Genomic DNA, 15,988 nt, shown 5'->3' with positions numbered 1-15,988 from the left:
GAGCGTTTAATCGAACTGAAATGGGCATCACCGACGCTTTCCTCGTCTGCAACCATTAGCTTCCAGCGGTTCTTCATCATCAACACCAAGTCCAAAGCTGACTCGTTCAACGACCCACATCACACCTTGTGATGGCGTGGTGGGGTTGATAACTTTAGGTGAACGACACGAACTCCCATCTGTCATTCCATGCACACTACACACATCACATACATATGCATATCACTAGTTGTATGGCGTTAACATCAATGGTATTTTGGTAGCTTAAAGGTCAAGCTGTACATTCATTCATTAGAAGAGGAAGCAGGAGGAAGAAGAGATGATGACAGGGACTGATCTTAGCTGTAGTTTAAGTAAACCAAAGGAGGAGGTAATGGGTAAGTGGGCATGGCAGTTGAGCTGACATGAGGACAGTTGGGACACCGCTGCTTCCATCTCTCCTTCATCGTCTCCGTGGATGCATCTCCTGTCGTCCACTGGGATCGATGTTGTGGTTGACGCGTCCCCAACCTCTTCTCAACTCCCAAACTCTCTCTCCACCAATCCTCTCCTCTATAAATCATCCATGGGTTGCTCTGATGCAGCAGTCTTCGATGGAGAGCTTGGAGGATGAAGAACAAGCCCAGCTCGCACCGCCAGCCTCGGGCTCCACTCTGTGTCCTCCTCCTTACGTGGGGCAACCTGCGCCGTTCCCACTTCCGGAGTTGACTTGGGGCGTTGACTTGGGTTCGTTGTTCCAGGTGTTGCAGCAGCAGCAGCAGCAGGCGGCGGCGGCGCCAGTGGCCGTGACGGAGCTGACGGTGGGAAGGGGGAGCGGGAGCAGAGCTGGTGGTGACAGGGAGAAGGGGAAGGGCGGCTCCGGTGGGAGGGGGAAGAAGGTTGGCCGGCCGAGGTTTGCGTTCCAGACGAAGAGCCCGAATGACATCCTCGATGATGGGTATCGCTGGCGGAAGTATGGACAGAAGGCAGTCAAGAACAGTGCATATCCCAGGTGAGAGCTGATCCAGTTCACCATGCAAGCCTTCGTTCTTGATGAGTGGCAGAAGAACTGCAACCTTTAAAGCTCATCAACCAAAAGAAATCCAAGTTTAAAGTAAGAAGAAGGGAAATTAGGGTTTCCGTTCTCTTGAAACCACAAGGTTTTGAGTTCTTAATTCAACATGGAAGTATCAGTGGGTTGGGCCTCTTAATTAACCATTGCATGCTGATGCTGATTGATCTTTCATTGCATGCATGAATGTGTTGCAGTTCAGATGGTCTTTAGAGTGTGAAATGAGTTTCATTATCTAGTCTAAAGATTCTAAAAGCAATAATAGAACCCAAATCAAAACATTCGATTCACAATAGGTAAAATCAAACTATAAGTTTCCTTGAGTTAATATCTAAATCAAATTACAAATCATCTCTCACGAAGATCCTAAAGAATTTCTCTAGCTCGCTGTATTTATAAGAAAGAACAAAAAAAACGGAAGCACTCAAAGGTGTTATGTTACATCCTCCCCTTACAAGTTGCAAAGATGTATGGGGTATTTATAGACTAACTAAAAAATCGTAAGCACTCGAGCTTTTTTCCCTTCTGAATTACCCTTGTTTTCCAAATAATTTAATTTATATTATAAATCCAAAAATTCTTGGAAATTCTAACAAGAAGTATATCGATACTACAGAACTACTTCACAATAAATATGATTCCACTCTATTTCACAATAAATATGGAACTAATCAAATTAACATACATGAATTTAAAGTTTATTAAGTTGTGGGTCAAATTCAATATATTTCACCTGTCTCTTTCCAACTTTTAATTCATTCTTTTAATCTTAGAATATTCTCTTAACTTTGCTTGTCAATTATCCTAATCTTTATTCAGAAACTGCTTGCTTATGGTTTGATTATTAGGACCTATAAACAATGTAAACAATGAATCGTGCATTAAACAACATATGCACTAATAATAGCATGACTACTCAAACTACAGTGCCAGAGTTGAACATTAATAATAGCATGCATTAGGTTTAACTGAATGATGCTATATATCCATCAAAATTAGAGAAGAATATGAGTTGCTGTTATTCATCTTCAAGCTAAGTTGCATGCATGACATCTCAATCTGCACAACCTACATTAGTGTGTGCCTAATCCTTGTACTAATCTCAGTCAGATCAAACCCATTGTGTTATCATCTAACATTTGCAAATAATTTTCTAGTTGCTAATGCAATATTATAATACGTTCACATACGTTCACAAACGCAAACTCTCTTTATTTCTATCTCCAATCTTAATATATTTTGGGAGAATGGTGGTCAATTAAGGGAAGCATATGCTGCCAATTAACAGTGGGCTAGTGAGACATACATTCAAAGCTTGTTGGAATGTAAACAAAATGGAATCCCAATAACTAATTAGGTGGAATTATATTACAAAATATACCACTTATGGCTTTGTGGAAAAGTTTAAAATTTAGAGAGAAAGGTGATGAAGAACAGGAATTTTAAATTAGTAATTATTATTATTTTATTTTTCTCTTTTTGAATTGACAAACAAATAAATTTTGAACAACTGAAAAGATAATACATAATGTTCAGCAAATATTTCTACTTTTAGAGGATTTATTACCAAAACCTCATGTTCATTTCCTTCCATTTGTAGTTGCTGGCATAATAAAAATATTTGTGCAGATGTGAAGTATGTCCCTGTGGAATCTATCGTAGGCTTCTCAATATATCATGTCTTTTTTTTTTTTTACCCAAATAAAAAATAGTTAAAAGGGGGATAATTAATCCCTCATCCATAGATTGGAAGGTCGTTCCCCTTTCTTGGAGCTGACGACACCTACTAACTCGATGTTAGTAGAAATTATAGAGAAAAAGAGAGGAAAATCTTTTCGATTTTCATCATTTCCACATACTACTTTCCTACGTAGAAGAATCTATCCGATTGTATTTTCGATGATTTCTTGTCACACAGTGGGGTATGGTATGTAGGATCCCTTACAATAACACTAATGCAAGTTTTTTTTCTTCTTTTTTTTAAACAAAATTTATGATTAGGTTTATCAATTTATATTTACCTATTCACAGTTTAATCCAAGGATGGAGGTTTGTATCACTGCTCTAACACTCTATTATTAACCCTTGTAAATTATATGAGAAATCTCAACATAACATGCTGCTGTACATATGCATGGATTTCTATCTTCTCTCTGTTTCACATGAACCACATGATTGATTGCATGGATGAAGAAGCTACTACCGGTGCATCCACCACACGTGCAACGTGAAGAAGCAGGTCCAACGTCTCTCCAAGGACACGAGCATCGTCGTCACCACGTACGAAGGCATCCACAACCATCCCTGCGAGAAGCTAATGGAGGCTCTCACCCCTCTCCTCAAGCAGATCCAATTCCTCACCAGGTTCTGAACCCCTACTGTAAACATCGATCGATAAAATGTACGCATGTATACTCACATGCTCGCTTACGCTGTGTGCTGTATAAATACATCCCGAACTCCCAACTCAATGTTTGATTCGACGAACACATGAAATAATTTCCCATTTCTGCAGTTTACATATATATATATATATATATATATATATATATATACACGTAATTATCATTTTCATTCCATCGAAACTCGATATATATAGTTCAATCAACATCTATGGGATGATACTTCATGTCCGCTTATAGAGATAACGAGGAATCTACTGAATATGATGCATTACAATGATACTCGAGGGAAATATTTCTTTGTTAAACCCAAGTCAATAACGATGAAACGATTTCATCAAATAAGATTAATGATCAAAATCGATCATATCAACCCGACTCCCACTCCTGTGTTAGACTTCTTCTGCAGCGACGTGCTCAGCGGAGCCGCCGAGCTCCACCTGCACACTCACGTCTTCTCCCCTGCGACCTCAGTGATGTGTCGGCCTGCCTTCGACATGCCCACCGAGCGAGTCGCAGTGGCACAGCTTAACGACATTCTTATGGTGAACTCGTCGACGCTGGAAACGGACCTTGGAGTATGTGGCTGCACAGTCGGATGGCTACGATGAGGTAACTGATGGAGTCGAAGAGAGTGGAATCAAGGCGGGATGACGGCCATGGCCAAACGTAGACGACCAAAAACCTCCTCGTTTGACCAAGGAGATAAAGGCCCACAATTGTGGTCAAAGTCAACAAGAAAAAATAAAGTAAGGATACAAGGAAACGCCGTTGCCGGGGATCGAACCCGAGCAACCCGCGTGACGGACCAGAATACTCACCACCATAGTGCTACGACCTTGGGGAAATCAATTGGATCAATAAAATAATTATATAATATATAAAAATGAAAATTAATGTTCCAACGGGCAATCTTTGTGACTCACTCGGCATTTTCGGCAGGGATCATAAAGAAACGCCTTTCTTTCTCCAATAAATAACCCGAGAACCGTCGGCCGCATCGATGACCATGGTGTAGCCCTAGTGGTCGATCGACCCCTCTTGTTCATGTCCTTGCGCTTCTCCCTCTCCTCCTTGCCCCCCTTTTGTCGGAACGCTGTCCTCTTCCTGATCCCCGCCTCGCGACCTCTCATGGCGCCGACCAAGGTGGTCGCGGAGTACGCCAAGTCCGGCCGGTCCTCGTGCAAGAGCTGCAGTAAGGCGATCGCGGCCGGCGCGCTGCGGCTCGGCTCCTCGGCCAATGACCCGCGTGGGTTCGATCTCGTCCGTTGGTTCCACGTTGATTGCTTCCCGGCCGCGTCCCTCGCCCTTGCCGCCGCCGACGAGATCGTCGGCTTTTCATCTTTGAAGGTCCCGCCACGTCTAAGATGCATTGCCTATCGCGACTTTCCACTGTTATCTTCTTCGGCTCCCCCCTTACATTTTGGGTTTTGTGGGTGATTCAGGACCACGAAAAGGACGCATTGAGGAAGCTGGAGCCTTCCGCATCATCAAACCAAATAACTGAAGAGGTAAGGATCATTGTTCAAGCTAAAGACGTGCTCAAGATTTAAATATTTATTGTATTCGAAATCACCACTCAACAAAGTGGACTGAGAGTGGAGAAAGTGGCGCTTGGCGCTAAAGAAAAAAACAACTCATGTCGGACTCTGGACAGAGAATAAGGGTTTTGAAGATGCTTAGTTGCTGATTCCTGTTAAGCGCTAATCTATGTTCTTTCTTTTCCCTTATCTGTTTAGAGGCGTGCGTGCTTGCATGTGTCTCATATGGTTGGGAGTTTTCCATGATTACTACTGTCTTAATCTGATAACGCTGAATTATCTTTCATTTTGAAGTTTGATAAATTAGAGAATGCTTTGGCATTTTGCTGTGTGTCTGAGAATCCTTATAGATCTCACTAGTCTTGTATGATGCAAAAAACTTGTAGAATTTGGCAATTTTCATGAATACCACAATTTTTGGTATTCATCTTGGCTGGCAGTTCTGATTCAAGGATGTTGACAAAATTCTGATTATGTAAACTTCGTTCTTTGATTACCTCTTCACATTGCTGCCTTTCTCTATGGTTGTTCTAGTGTTCTACTTATGTTTTGTTCTGTATCTAGATTAGTTTGGCTGCATTACTGTATAATTGAGATAGATACTACCAAATGAAACAATTTAATTGTATGATGCTTGGTTTATTGAAGAAAGCTTGTTCATTATTTAATTTAGGTTGATTTATCATTACTCTCATAGGTCCATAAAAGATGTCGTGGTGCATATGTGAAGATGGAGGCAAAGAGTTCAAAGAAACCAAAGGTTAAGTTATTCTCCTATTCATCTGAAATAACTATTGTTGTTTTGACTTTAACTTGGCCTCGACTCTCCTTTTAAGATCTGCATTGCGGATGAAGCTGGGAGTGAAGATTTGGTGGAAGAGAGACCAGAGGGACAAAAGGTAGATCTGCTTTTCTACTGAGCTAGATTGTAGTGATAGATCATTTGACTAAATATGTTTGTGCCTAGTGGTACTATGCTCCATGGAAAAAGAGCCCAATTTTGGCTTGTATTTTCTTTGACAGTTTTTTGTATGTTTAACTCTCATGTTGTTCTTAATGTGTACTGGTAAAATTTTTCACCAAATTGGTTTTCCTATAAGTTTATTTGTCTCTTTGAATGCTCTTTCAGAGGGGGAACTTTACATTCTTGAAGTCTGTATGGTAATTTCTTGTAATTCTAATGTTAACCAACGAAGTTCCTGATCATGGTTATCTTTATATCTAGCTGACGCGTAACATTAGTAGTTACTTGTCTAGTCGTTGCTTGGCCTGGCTCTTTTCACTTTAGTAGCTTGGCCGTTTGTACTACTAAGCTTGCCCCTTTTAGTAAGGGAGGAATCTTAGATAGGCGAGGAATGGCTTGAAAATACTATATTTCTCTTGTTCTTTGAATTCTCTCTGACTCTGATGAGCTGACCTATATCTGAGGAAGCCCGAGATGTGATGTTAGATAGACCGCTGTCCTTTCCGCCGCGTGTAATACAATAATCAAGAATGGATCTTGTCCTTTCTTTAGAAAAGGGCCCAAGGTACAACTGGAGTATAGCCAGTAATTCTCCTACGTTCGTTCATGCCCCTCAACCGGTTAGCCATTAGCAGAGTTTCGCCCATGTTAAAGAGAATGAATGGTATTATGGCCCTTTGACTTAGATTATGGCCTTATGGAAAGTGTCGAACAGTCTATTCTGGAGCTTCCTCTCGCACTGCTTCCCTTTCTTATGAATCTGACCTTACTGCCTGAACTTGAATGCTTGGATTACCCTTTTGCTTATATTCTAAACTCAGCTATCTCGTATTACCCGCGCTGTAGGGCAACAATGAATTGAATCTATATCTTCTCTTGCGCCTATACTATAAGAGATATGATTATTAGGATATGATTATTAGGACTCCACTCTATTGCCTAGGATCAGTAAATGACACTGCTTGAAGGAAAGGACTCCACTCTATTGCCTAGGATCAGTAAATAACACTGCATTGCTTACTTACCCGAAACTCTATCACGTCAGCACCACGGCCCGGCTCTACTTCAAAAGAGGTTACTAAGTGGTAGTTTGATTCTTGCCCTCACCAGTGCAATTCTTCTGCTTCTTATTTCTACTCTGACTTCTGTGAATGAAATCCTACCCGGCTTGTTGGCTTGCCCATATTGCTCCGCCTTAATTCCATTCTGATTATTACTAGTGCAAATCTGATACTGACTACTTAGATTTCCCATTAAATGAAAAAGAAGTGCTGTTATAGTGAATTTGGAACTTACATCTTTTTAATCGTTAGCAGGCTTAACTCCATATAATACACCGAAACAATAAGGAAAGTCGGAATGCACAACCTAGGAATAATGGGAATTCGGCTCCTGATGCCAAGAATTGAGCTCATACCGAGAAGAGCTCAACTCAAAACAAGTAATACACACAAGAAAGGGAATCGAACTGGAACTTCTTATAATAGGGCTACTGGTGAGCAGACTTACTGCCCCTACTTTCAACCTCAACCGGGTGGGCGTTCTACCATTTTGGATTCTTTAAACTGTGTTGGGAACTCTGCATTCCCACCCTCGATATGAGCCTACCTTTTCTTACTTACATGCTTTAACTAATGGTCCACGAAGAAATAAAAGAATACAGAATTGGCTATTTATTCCACATGGCATATTTCCTAGATACAATACAGAGTAGCGGTATTTACTTAAGCCTTCCTTTCAGTCCCTTGTGCCCGAGTTGGTGTCTAGCACCTTTCCTAATAATAATGAATTGGATCACTGCTCCCTTGTCTATGTGCCTCACGCTACTTACGGAAATTATGTATTATCACTTTTGCTCTTCTACTACTAGCTACCAGATTGAACCGTGCCTAACAGACACCAGTGTGCTCTCTAAGACGACTTTCGCCCCCCGGCTAATCAGAACAACGTCAATTGTCATAGGGAATAGGAACAGTTACAACGATACTTTACTGGCGGATACAGAATTCTACTTGTAAGAATGTCTTCTACTCTTTAACTAACGATACAGATCCACCAAGTGGGTTCGATTCCATACTTCTATATCGATTGACTTAGTCCTTATATTCTGCAATTCTAATAGAAGTTAGAAGTTATCAGTGAACGGAATCATTAAACTAAGTGAACAGAAGGCATTCATTATATTTGGATCCCTTGAGAGAGCAAAAGTAGGCTTAAGGCGAGGAAGGGTAGGCTGATAGCTAGTAAAGCTGTACTTGAGTTAAGTAGTTCATTTCTGTATTCCTGGGGCGATTCTCATAAGCTGCTGTTTCAGTCTCATATGTTGGGGGGAGGGGGCAGTATCATTATCATACCATCGTAAGCAGTAACAGCCTTTAAACAGTATTTGCAGTGTATAGCCAGTATAAATGCCCGAGCAAAGACTGATGCGCGAACCTACCGTGCTTTATTGCTGTTAAAGAAAGAAAGTCAGCGGTGTCAGTCTCGTTAGGAGCAGTATCGATCTTGTTAGTAACTTCTGTGTTTCATTCATAAACAACATAATCAATATTACATAAGTGAACTGAATAGTGCATTTCATATATAATTAACAAAGATAGGATCAAAGTAGGTAGCGGGAGGCTAATAGCACTGCCTTAAAGTCCGCAGTTAACTTCGGAGTCTGCCTTCACTACTAATGAGCCTGCCCTTACTTGATGAAAATCTTATATCCCCATCTTTGAGTCTTTCGCTATTGACCCTAAAACTAGCAGTACTCGCCCTAGGCACCCGCCCAATCATATAAGCTTTTGTACCATGGCTTTTACTCTTACTACACCGGCTCTCTCGTTCTTTAACTAATAACTAGGAGAAGCAAACTACTAACTACCTAGAATACTTACTTCACAACCTGTTAACTCTTGCTTGTTAGCTTGATTGATCCTTCTAATTGCCTCTGTCACTCTGAACTCTAGGTACACCACTCCTTGCGCTAAGTCCGATTTCCCTTTCTTTGATTCTTGGATTGACTTCTCATACTTACTTGCTTTCAAACCGAAACCACTTATTCCTATGATAATACCCCGCCCAGGTTGGTATTATGCTACTGTCTTTGAGCCTTAGCTGCAAACTGTAACTACTGTTTTATAGGCATCAACTGAATTCTAAGCTCTTTAAAGGTAAGTGATTCTATTCTAATCATAATAGTTTCAGCGGAGGAATAGCAGTCTCATCTGTTGTATTGAAAGCCTTAGCCTTTGCCTTGTTAGTAACTGTTGCATTCCTGTGGGTTTATTGGTTTATTCTAGTTAGTCAGCAACTCAGTCTTTTGGTAACATAACTCATTCTACGTTAACCTTCCATATAGTAGAGTAGGGGTGATATGAGACGCCTATTACCAATACAAATATACCATATAACGTATTTCAATAACATATTTCAGAATTCAAAACATAAGTCAGAATCTCAAAGACAGGAGAAGAAGCCTAACAGCCGAGCATAAAAGAATCCTTTTGAATTCATGTATATGTTATGAAATTAAGCTACCAGAATCCTTTTGAAGATTATACTAGAGGGCATATTTGCAATTCAATAAAATGCATAAGTACCTTTAATTCCAGTTAAACTACATACTTATACTGGAAACTATATTTTCTGGTAACACAGAAGTGCAATCAGAAGGAGAAGCGGCATATGTGGAGGAAAGAATGTGAGGGAAAACATGAGCATATACCTGAGACAACGAGGCATATTAAAGCATTACAAGACCACATGAAGACACATACATAGTTATAGGATTAGAATACAACTACAGCAAAGTAGCAATGTTGTAGTTAATTCCAAATAAAGTACTTTTAGATCAACATTGGAGATTTTTAGAATGAACCATAGAAAAGCAGAGTTATTGATCAAGTCATTAACTGGGTTCTTAGTTTGAGAACCTTTAAAAATGCAAGACCATTGTTCTCTTCTAATTCCTTATGAAATTATTACAACGAAAATTAAACAGGTGCTTGAAATCTGCAGCTGATAACAGGCATAACATCTTCTTTCCCTGTTAGTAGGTGATGAATGTGATGGGCTTTGAAGCCAGATGATTTTGCACTAGATATACTAGGCCAGGCATGCTGAATTGGACTTTTGATATGCACTTTTTCCTGCATCATAGATACCCGTTTTCATGTCGTTTTGTTCTCATTCTTCACCGATGGAGAACATGGTACTCATGTGATATTGATTTTGATACAAAGTACCACTTTTCAGGCTGGTTCTCATCTATCTGTAAATGCAAAACACAATTTCCTACAGATGGATTTTCATATTTCTGACACCAAAGATAGGTACAAGGTATTCTTTTTTTTTACTTTTTTTTCTCACTCTCTGATATTTTTTTCTCTTTTACTGGAAGGCATGGATAATGATGATTGTATCTGTTTTTCATATCCATGCATTCATTATAAATAAAGTGTTTTTTGTTTATAATATGTATCACTTGCAGTCAGCAAACTGTAAGTTTCTGTTTTTCTTTTTATTCCAGGATGCCACACTACCACCAAAATGGATAGCCTTTAGGACAATAATTTTTAATGAGAAGGTATGTGTATATTGGATATGAATTACAAATCTGTTGCCTTGACAAAAAAAAAAGGGTTCTTATGCACAATGCACATTGAAATTCGGTGATTTATATTTGACATTCATCATAAGGTTTTGGTTTTTAAAATACGATGCATGATATCCATCTCTATCGTTAATTTTTTTTTATGCAATGTGGCCTGAGGTTTGGACCAAATACTGTATGAGTTACGTTAAATTTTGTACTGCTAGGAAGATGGCTTCCATGATTCAGAAAGAATTGCTGCATTTGATTTTGATGGTTGTCTTGTGAATACATCTGTGAAAAGGTATGAAATATAAATAGTTAGCTTCTCTTTCATCAGAGAGTTTATTTTTGCAACAGCTAACTCCTAGTTCATTGAAGTGTTTATTAAATTGTCATAGTTTAATAAATTTGGTACATGATATACTATTTCGCTGAAATACTTTTGACTATCTGCATATGTTACTTGCGAAGTCTCATTTATGAAGGAAATAGGGAATTGGGAAACAAGGAACGAGAAAGAAATTTTACAAAAGGAAGATGTTTAATCAAAACTTATTGTGTTGCCTGAAATATACATATTAGAAAATTTTAGTGTTTTAAAAAGCGTTAGGCGCTAAAAGACGTCAAGGTCCCTAAATGCTCGAGGTGCGCGCTCACCTGGGCATCCGCTCGAGTGAAGCAAGGCATTCTAAAATATTAAAATATAAAAAATATATAATACAATTGTATTAAAATATATAATACAATCAAAGCAAGGCATTCCAAAGTCCCAAAATACTCAAGGCGTTAGGCGCTCACACCCGGCCGTGTGAAGCAAGACATTCTAAAATATTAAAATATAAAAATATATAATACAATTGATAAATATGATTAAAAGTGCTAAATAGGGACTACTATATGGTAACAGTAGTTACCACTTAATAATGATTTTAATATCAGTTAAAGATTAACAATCTACCATTAACAATATTTAATCCACTATTAATAGTAGCTAGAGGGGGAGAAAAGAGTCGTCGACAGTGGAATGTGGGGAAGAAGAGGGTGGCGGTGATGGAGGAACTTTCAAACGATGCTAGCGATGATGGAGGAAGTTGCGAACGGTGGCAGTAGCGACGGGCAAAGCTTCAGACAGTGGCAGCGGCGGCGGAGGGAACTAGACACAAAAGCTAGACCTTCAAACTCATCCGTCGGTGGTAGAGGAAGCGTCAAACCTATGCATCAGCAGTGGAGGCAGCTGCATGTGCACGAAGGCAACGGTGGGAGCAAAGGTGAGTCAAGGTGGCGAAGTAGGGTTTATGGGTTCGGGTCACATGGGGGGGAGGTGGGGTTGGGGTTTTACTGTTTTGGTTAGTTGGTTCAATCAAACCAATTAAGCTACTATTCAACTGAACCAAAGTTGATCATCTGATTCGGTTGCTTTGCTTCAACTAGGTGCTCGCCCGAGGCGCCTGGCACCTAGGTTCAGGCGAGCGCCCAGGCGATGCTTCACTGAAGTGTGTTGCCTGACTTTTCTGTGAGGCACTCTAGCCTTGCCTCACCTCACCCAAGCGCCTTTTTAAATCATTGGAAAATTCATATTGCAAAGCCTTATTTTCTCTTATCCAAAAAGTCATTGAAGTGTCTAGTTTGGTTACCTACCTTTTTATGGTTCGTGAAATACTTCTGAATATCTATATATGTTACTCGTGAAATCTCAATTATGAAGTAAATAGGGAATTGGGAAACAAGGAACGGGAAAGAAACTTTACAAAAGGAAGATGCTTAATCAAAACTTGTGTTGCCTGAAATATGCTTATAAGAAAAATCATATTGCAAACCCTTCTTTTCTCTTATCCAAAAAGTCATTGAAGTGTCCAGTTGGGCTACGTACTTTTTTATGGTTCTTGAAGTCTAGGGCTAGTTGTTATGATGATGTTACATGTAACTCATCTGCTGACATATTTACATATGTAGTCTAGGATATGAACTAAAATGTTTATGATCTAAGGAGCCATGCTTGCTTAGTTTTGGGTTTGAAAAGATCTCAATGCTGGCATAACTTTTGGTCATTTGAGACCTTGTACATGTCACTGCTTTTCTTTTATTTTCTTCTTGTCTATCACGGTATTCATGATTGTGTCTGTGTCTACAATTCTGCATGCATCTCTTCTGCACAGATCACACTGGCCCCACCAATGCTTTATTTTTCAACCAACAGAACAGATGTCTAACTTAATAATCACTTCTGGTGCAGAATTGGTCCTGATGCTTGGTCTCTTATGTATCCATCAATTCCAGAGAAATTGCAAGAACTATATAAGGGGGGCTACAAGCTGGTCTGTCTATGTTTTTCCTCATATTGTCCATATGTATCTACTGTCGAGGGGTTGTTTTTGATACATTCAGTAACGAAAGATGTGTTTTTTCTTTGATTGTTATGGATTATAGCATCTATATGTTATATTTCATATTAGTGATGAAAACATGGTTATCCAGTTAACTCCATGCTTCATCAATAGGTTATTTTTACCAATGAATCCAATATTGAGCGTTGGAAGAACAAGCGACAACAAGCAGTGGATTCCAAAATAGGACGGCTTGAAAACTTCATCAAGTGTGTTAAAGTACCAATTCAGGTGCTTGACCTTGATTTGATTGTTCACTTTTTTGTGTAGTGTTGTTTGATCAATCTTGTTGCTTCTAGATGTTGAAAGCTCTGTGTTTCTCTATTATTTATCACAGCCTTTTATTTAGTCCTGCAATGCTGCACATAAAGATTATCTGTGTCAAAGTCATTGTCTGTGAATTAGCTGTAAAATAGGGAATGTTTTCCAGTTACGCCTCCGGCATTTCCAAAACTTATAATGTTGTTTTTGATATACTTTTCATATATTCTTTCAGGTATTTATCGCTTGTGGGCTGGGGAAGAACAAGGATGGGACTGATGATCCTTTTCGGAAACCACAACCAGGAATGTGGAAACTAATGGAGGAACACTTCAATTCTAGCATTGCAGTCGACATGGATCAGTTATTTGTCTGAACTTGTTATGACCTTGAATTCTTCATTTCAGTAATGTGAAATTTTTACTTAGGATTACATTTAATACATTATATTCAAAACTAGGTTATACTCTTTAAAATCATGCTATTGCAATGTGTGCTATAACCTTGTAGGTAAAATCATCATTTCTAATCTCACTTTTCACCCTCTTCATCCTGCACATTTCCACATAGGAAGGTCAGCTGTTAATAATAATCACAGAAAATTTGCTTTAAAGCTTCAAACACTTCTTTCAGCTATTTGGTCACAGTACCTTGCTTACTCTTTGTAATTAATGTTATTGGCTTATGCTGTAGATCCTTTTATGTTGGTGATGCAGCAGGAAGAACTAATGATCACAGTGATGCAGATATAAAATTTGCCAAGGTAATTTGATTGTTTCTCATTCCTCGGTCTAAAAGTTTTGCTTCCATAATTAATCTGGAACAAAATTACTGTTTTTTGTTTTTTAATTAGAACAAATTCAATGTTTTAGACAGCTTTTTCATAACATAGTTTTTTTTTCTTTGATGATGGTAGATTCCTAATGGTAAATAATTCTTTATTGGCATAATTAAACAACTAAAATATTCATATATAGAGCTTATATAATATTTATGGCTTTTTGTACATTATCTCTGACATTGTCACTATGTTTCATGGTGAAGTTTTTACTAATTGTTAAATTTGCAATTGATGTCGGAAGTTCCTTGCTACAAATTAAACACTCTTTTTTAGTGCAGAGAGTATGGGGTGAATATGAGATATGATCCTATGACCTTACCATCCAACGTCGAAAGCCTCATATCAACTAAACTAGTTGACATCTTCAAATAATAAATGCTTATTGATCTTTACAGTAGGGTGGCACTTGATGCCACTGGAACTTGGTTCGCTAGAGATGTGTCAGATATAGCTGTAAACTCAAACTGTCATTTTAATAGTGATGTCAAAATTCCAAACCCACAATTGATCTTTCTAGACATGTAACCTTGCTCAACCCGGGTAACATGGCTTATAAACAAGTTATGTTGGTTATGGTCAATGATGATGCAATTGAGGTGCTAAGTTCTCTCCTTTTTTTTTTTTGAACTAAAAGAATCCATTGTTTCCAGCAACTTGCGTCAAATGTGTGCATATACTTTCTTGTTCCTTGATCTCATATCCGTAAATGTTGTACATTATCAGATATGATATTTATTATCTTTTTCTATTTAGTCTTGGAAGCAAAGCCACTAAAATTTCATGTTTACTCTCTGTTAGAAACTACAAGAACCTAAGAAGAAAGCAACACCAATTCAAGTTATAGTGACCAATTGTATATCCTTTATTCTGGAAGTAGATGCTATATTTGTTGGGATTATTATTATTATTATTATTACTTTTTTTGGGGGGCGCGGGGGTGGGGGAGGGGGAAGAAATGAGCTGTCTAACTTGTGTCACTTTTTTTCATCTCCCTTTTCGAAAACAAGACCAATTCCAAGATATATATATATATATATATATATATATATATATATATATATATATATATATATATATATATATATTTTTTTTTTTTTTTTTTTTTTTTTTTTTTTTTTTTTTTGCGGTGCATTATGTTAGGATGGATAGGTGCTTTCTAACATGTGTCACTTTTTCTCATCTTCCTATTCCAAAACAGGACCAATTGCAAGATTTTTTTTTTTTTGTTGGACAAATGAAGGTTTATAGGAAACTTTGAGTTGGACTTGGCTCCAACTATTTAAAACTCAAATGTAAGACCCCAACTGGAAAGGAAAGAACAAAATGTGAGTGGAAGCACTGGCTGAATGATTACACAGTTGTGTGACTTGGGAGTAGTATTTTTGACCTTTTGTGTATATTTCGTGTTCCTGAACAGGTATAGTCTGATTGAAGATGGCATAAAACATATTTTTACTCTTGCTTTTGGCATAATAAGTTGTATGATTTACTGATTGTAGGTTTTGCTTGTGGCACTGTAGGTGGTGGGATTGAAATTTTACGTTCCGGAAGAGTTCTTTGGAGCATAAGATGACCTTTCCATCTGCCGCCTCAACTTTTTGTGGGTATATATACTTTTTCTTGGTAGACTAGTGTGGACACCATGGGCGATGTACTTACTGTGTGGTAGTATGGTTAATCTTCTCGGTTGGCTCATTGGAGCCAATTTATCTGGTGGCTGCAGAACAAGCAGCGGATTCTCTCAAAAGATTGATCTCAGTCAGCGTCAACGTTCTGTTCCGCATGCAATGTATTCACAATCGTGTCTTTTTTATTTATTTATTTATTTTTTCTTTGACCGCCCTTCCCCTCCAAATGAATGGAAAACACAGCTTTAGCTGTTGCAGTGTACAAATTCGGTTGCTGCATGCGAATGGTTGACGGTGGCCGGGGATGGCCGCTTGTGCTGCTGCTGCCCGCTGA

General features: G+C 38.6%; 2 protein-coding genes across 8 annotated transcripts; both read left to right on the top strand.

Annotated features, from left to right (window-relative positions):
• The first annotated feature begins 554 nt into the window (after positions 1 to 554).
• LOC103988831 (probable WRKY transcription factor 43) lies at positions 555 to 3,565 on the top strand. Of its 2 annotated transcripts, XM_009407478.3 has the most exons (3): positions 555 to 671; positions 741 to 991; positions 3,245 to 3,565. In XM_009407478.3, the coding sequence occupies exons 1-3, from the start codon at positions 579 to 581 to the stop codon at positions 3,420 to 3,422; spliced, it is 522 nt and encodes a 173-aa protein (XP_009405753.3). In that variant the 5' UTR covers positions 555 to 578; the 3' UTR covers positions 3,423 to 3,565. The 2 variants fall into 2 exon arrangements, with proteins under 2 accessions (XP_009405753.3, XP_018683330.2); XM_018827785.2 differs by having other exon boundaries at positions 579 to 991.
• An 819-nt stretch (positions 3,566 to 4,384) lies between these two features.
• On the top strand, positions 4,385 to 15,863 carry LOC135585046 (polynucleotide 3'-phosphatase ZDP-like). Of its 6 annotated transcripts, XR_010487928.1 has the most exons (13): positions 4,385 to 4,803; positions 4,899 to 4,964; positions 5,692 to 5,754; positions 5,831 to 5,893; positions 10,201 to 10,284; positions 10,475 to 10,531; positions 10,765 to 10,841; positions 12,774 to 12,855; positions 13,039 to 13,155; positions 13,421 to 13,548; positions 13,696 to 13,759; positions 13,879 to 13,948; positions 15,547 to 15,863. XR_010487928.1 is itself a non-coding variant. In XM_065113464.1 (12 exons), exons 1-12 carry the CDS (start codon positions 4,501 to 4,503, stop codon positions 15,592 to 15,594), a joined length of 1,158 nt encoding a protein of 385 aa, XP_064969536.1. In that variant the 5' UTR covers positions 4,385 to 4,500; the 3' UTR covers positions 15,595 to 15,863. The 6 variants fall into 6 exon arrangements, 5 of the variants coding, with proteins under 5 accessions (XP_064969536.1, XP_064969535.1, XP_064969537.1 ...); XM_065113464.1 differs by lacking the exon at positions 13,696 to 13,759; XM_065113463.1 differs by lacking the exons at positions 13,696 to 13,759; positions 15,547 to 15,863 and adding an exon at positions 15,225 to 15,299.
• Positions 15,864 to 15,988: the final 125 nt, after the last annotated feature.

This window comes from Musa acuminata, chromosome BXJ2-6, assembly GCF_036884655.1.
Source record: "Musa acuminata AAA Group cultivar baxijiao chromosome BXJ2-6, Cavendish_Baxijiao_AAA, whole genome shotgun sequence".
Taxonomy (NCBI): Eukaryota; Viridiplantae; Streptophyta; class Magnoliopsida; order Zingiberales; family Musaceae; genus Musa; species Musa acuminata.
The sequence above is the reverse complement of the archived record's forward strand: the minus strand, read 5'-3'. Positions and strand labels throughout refer to the sequence as shown.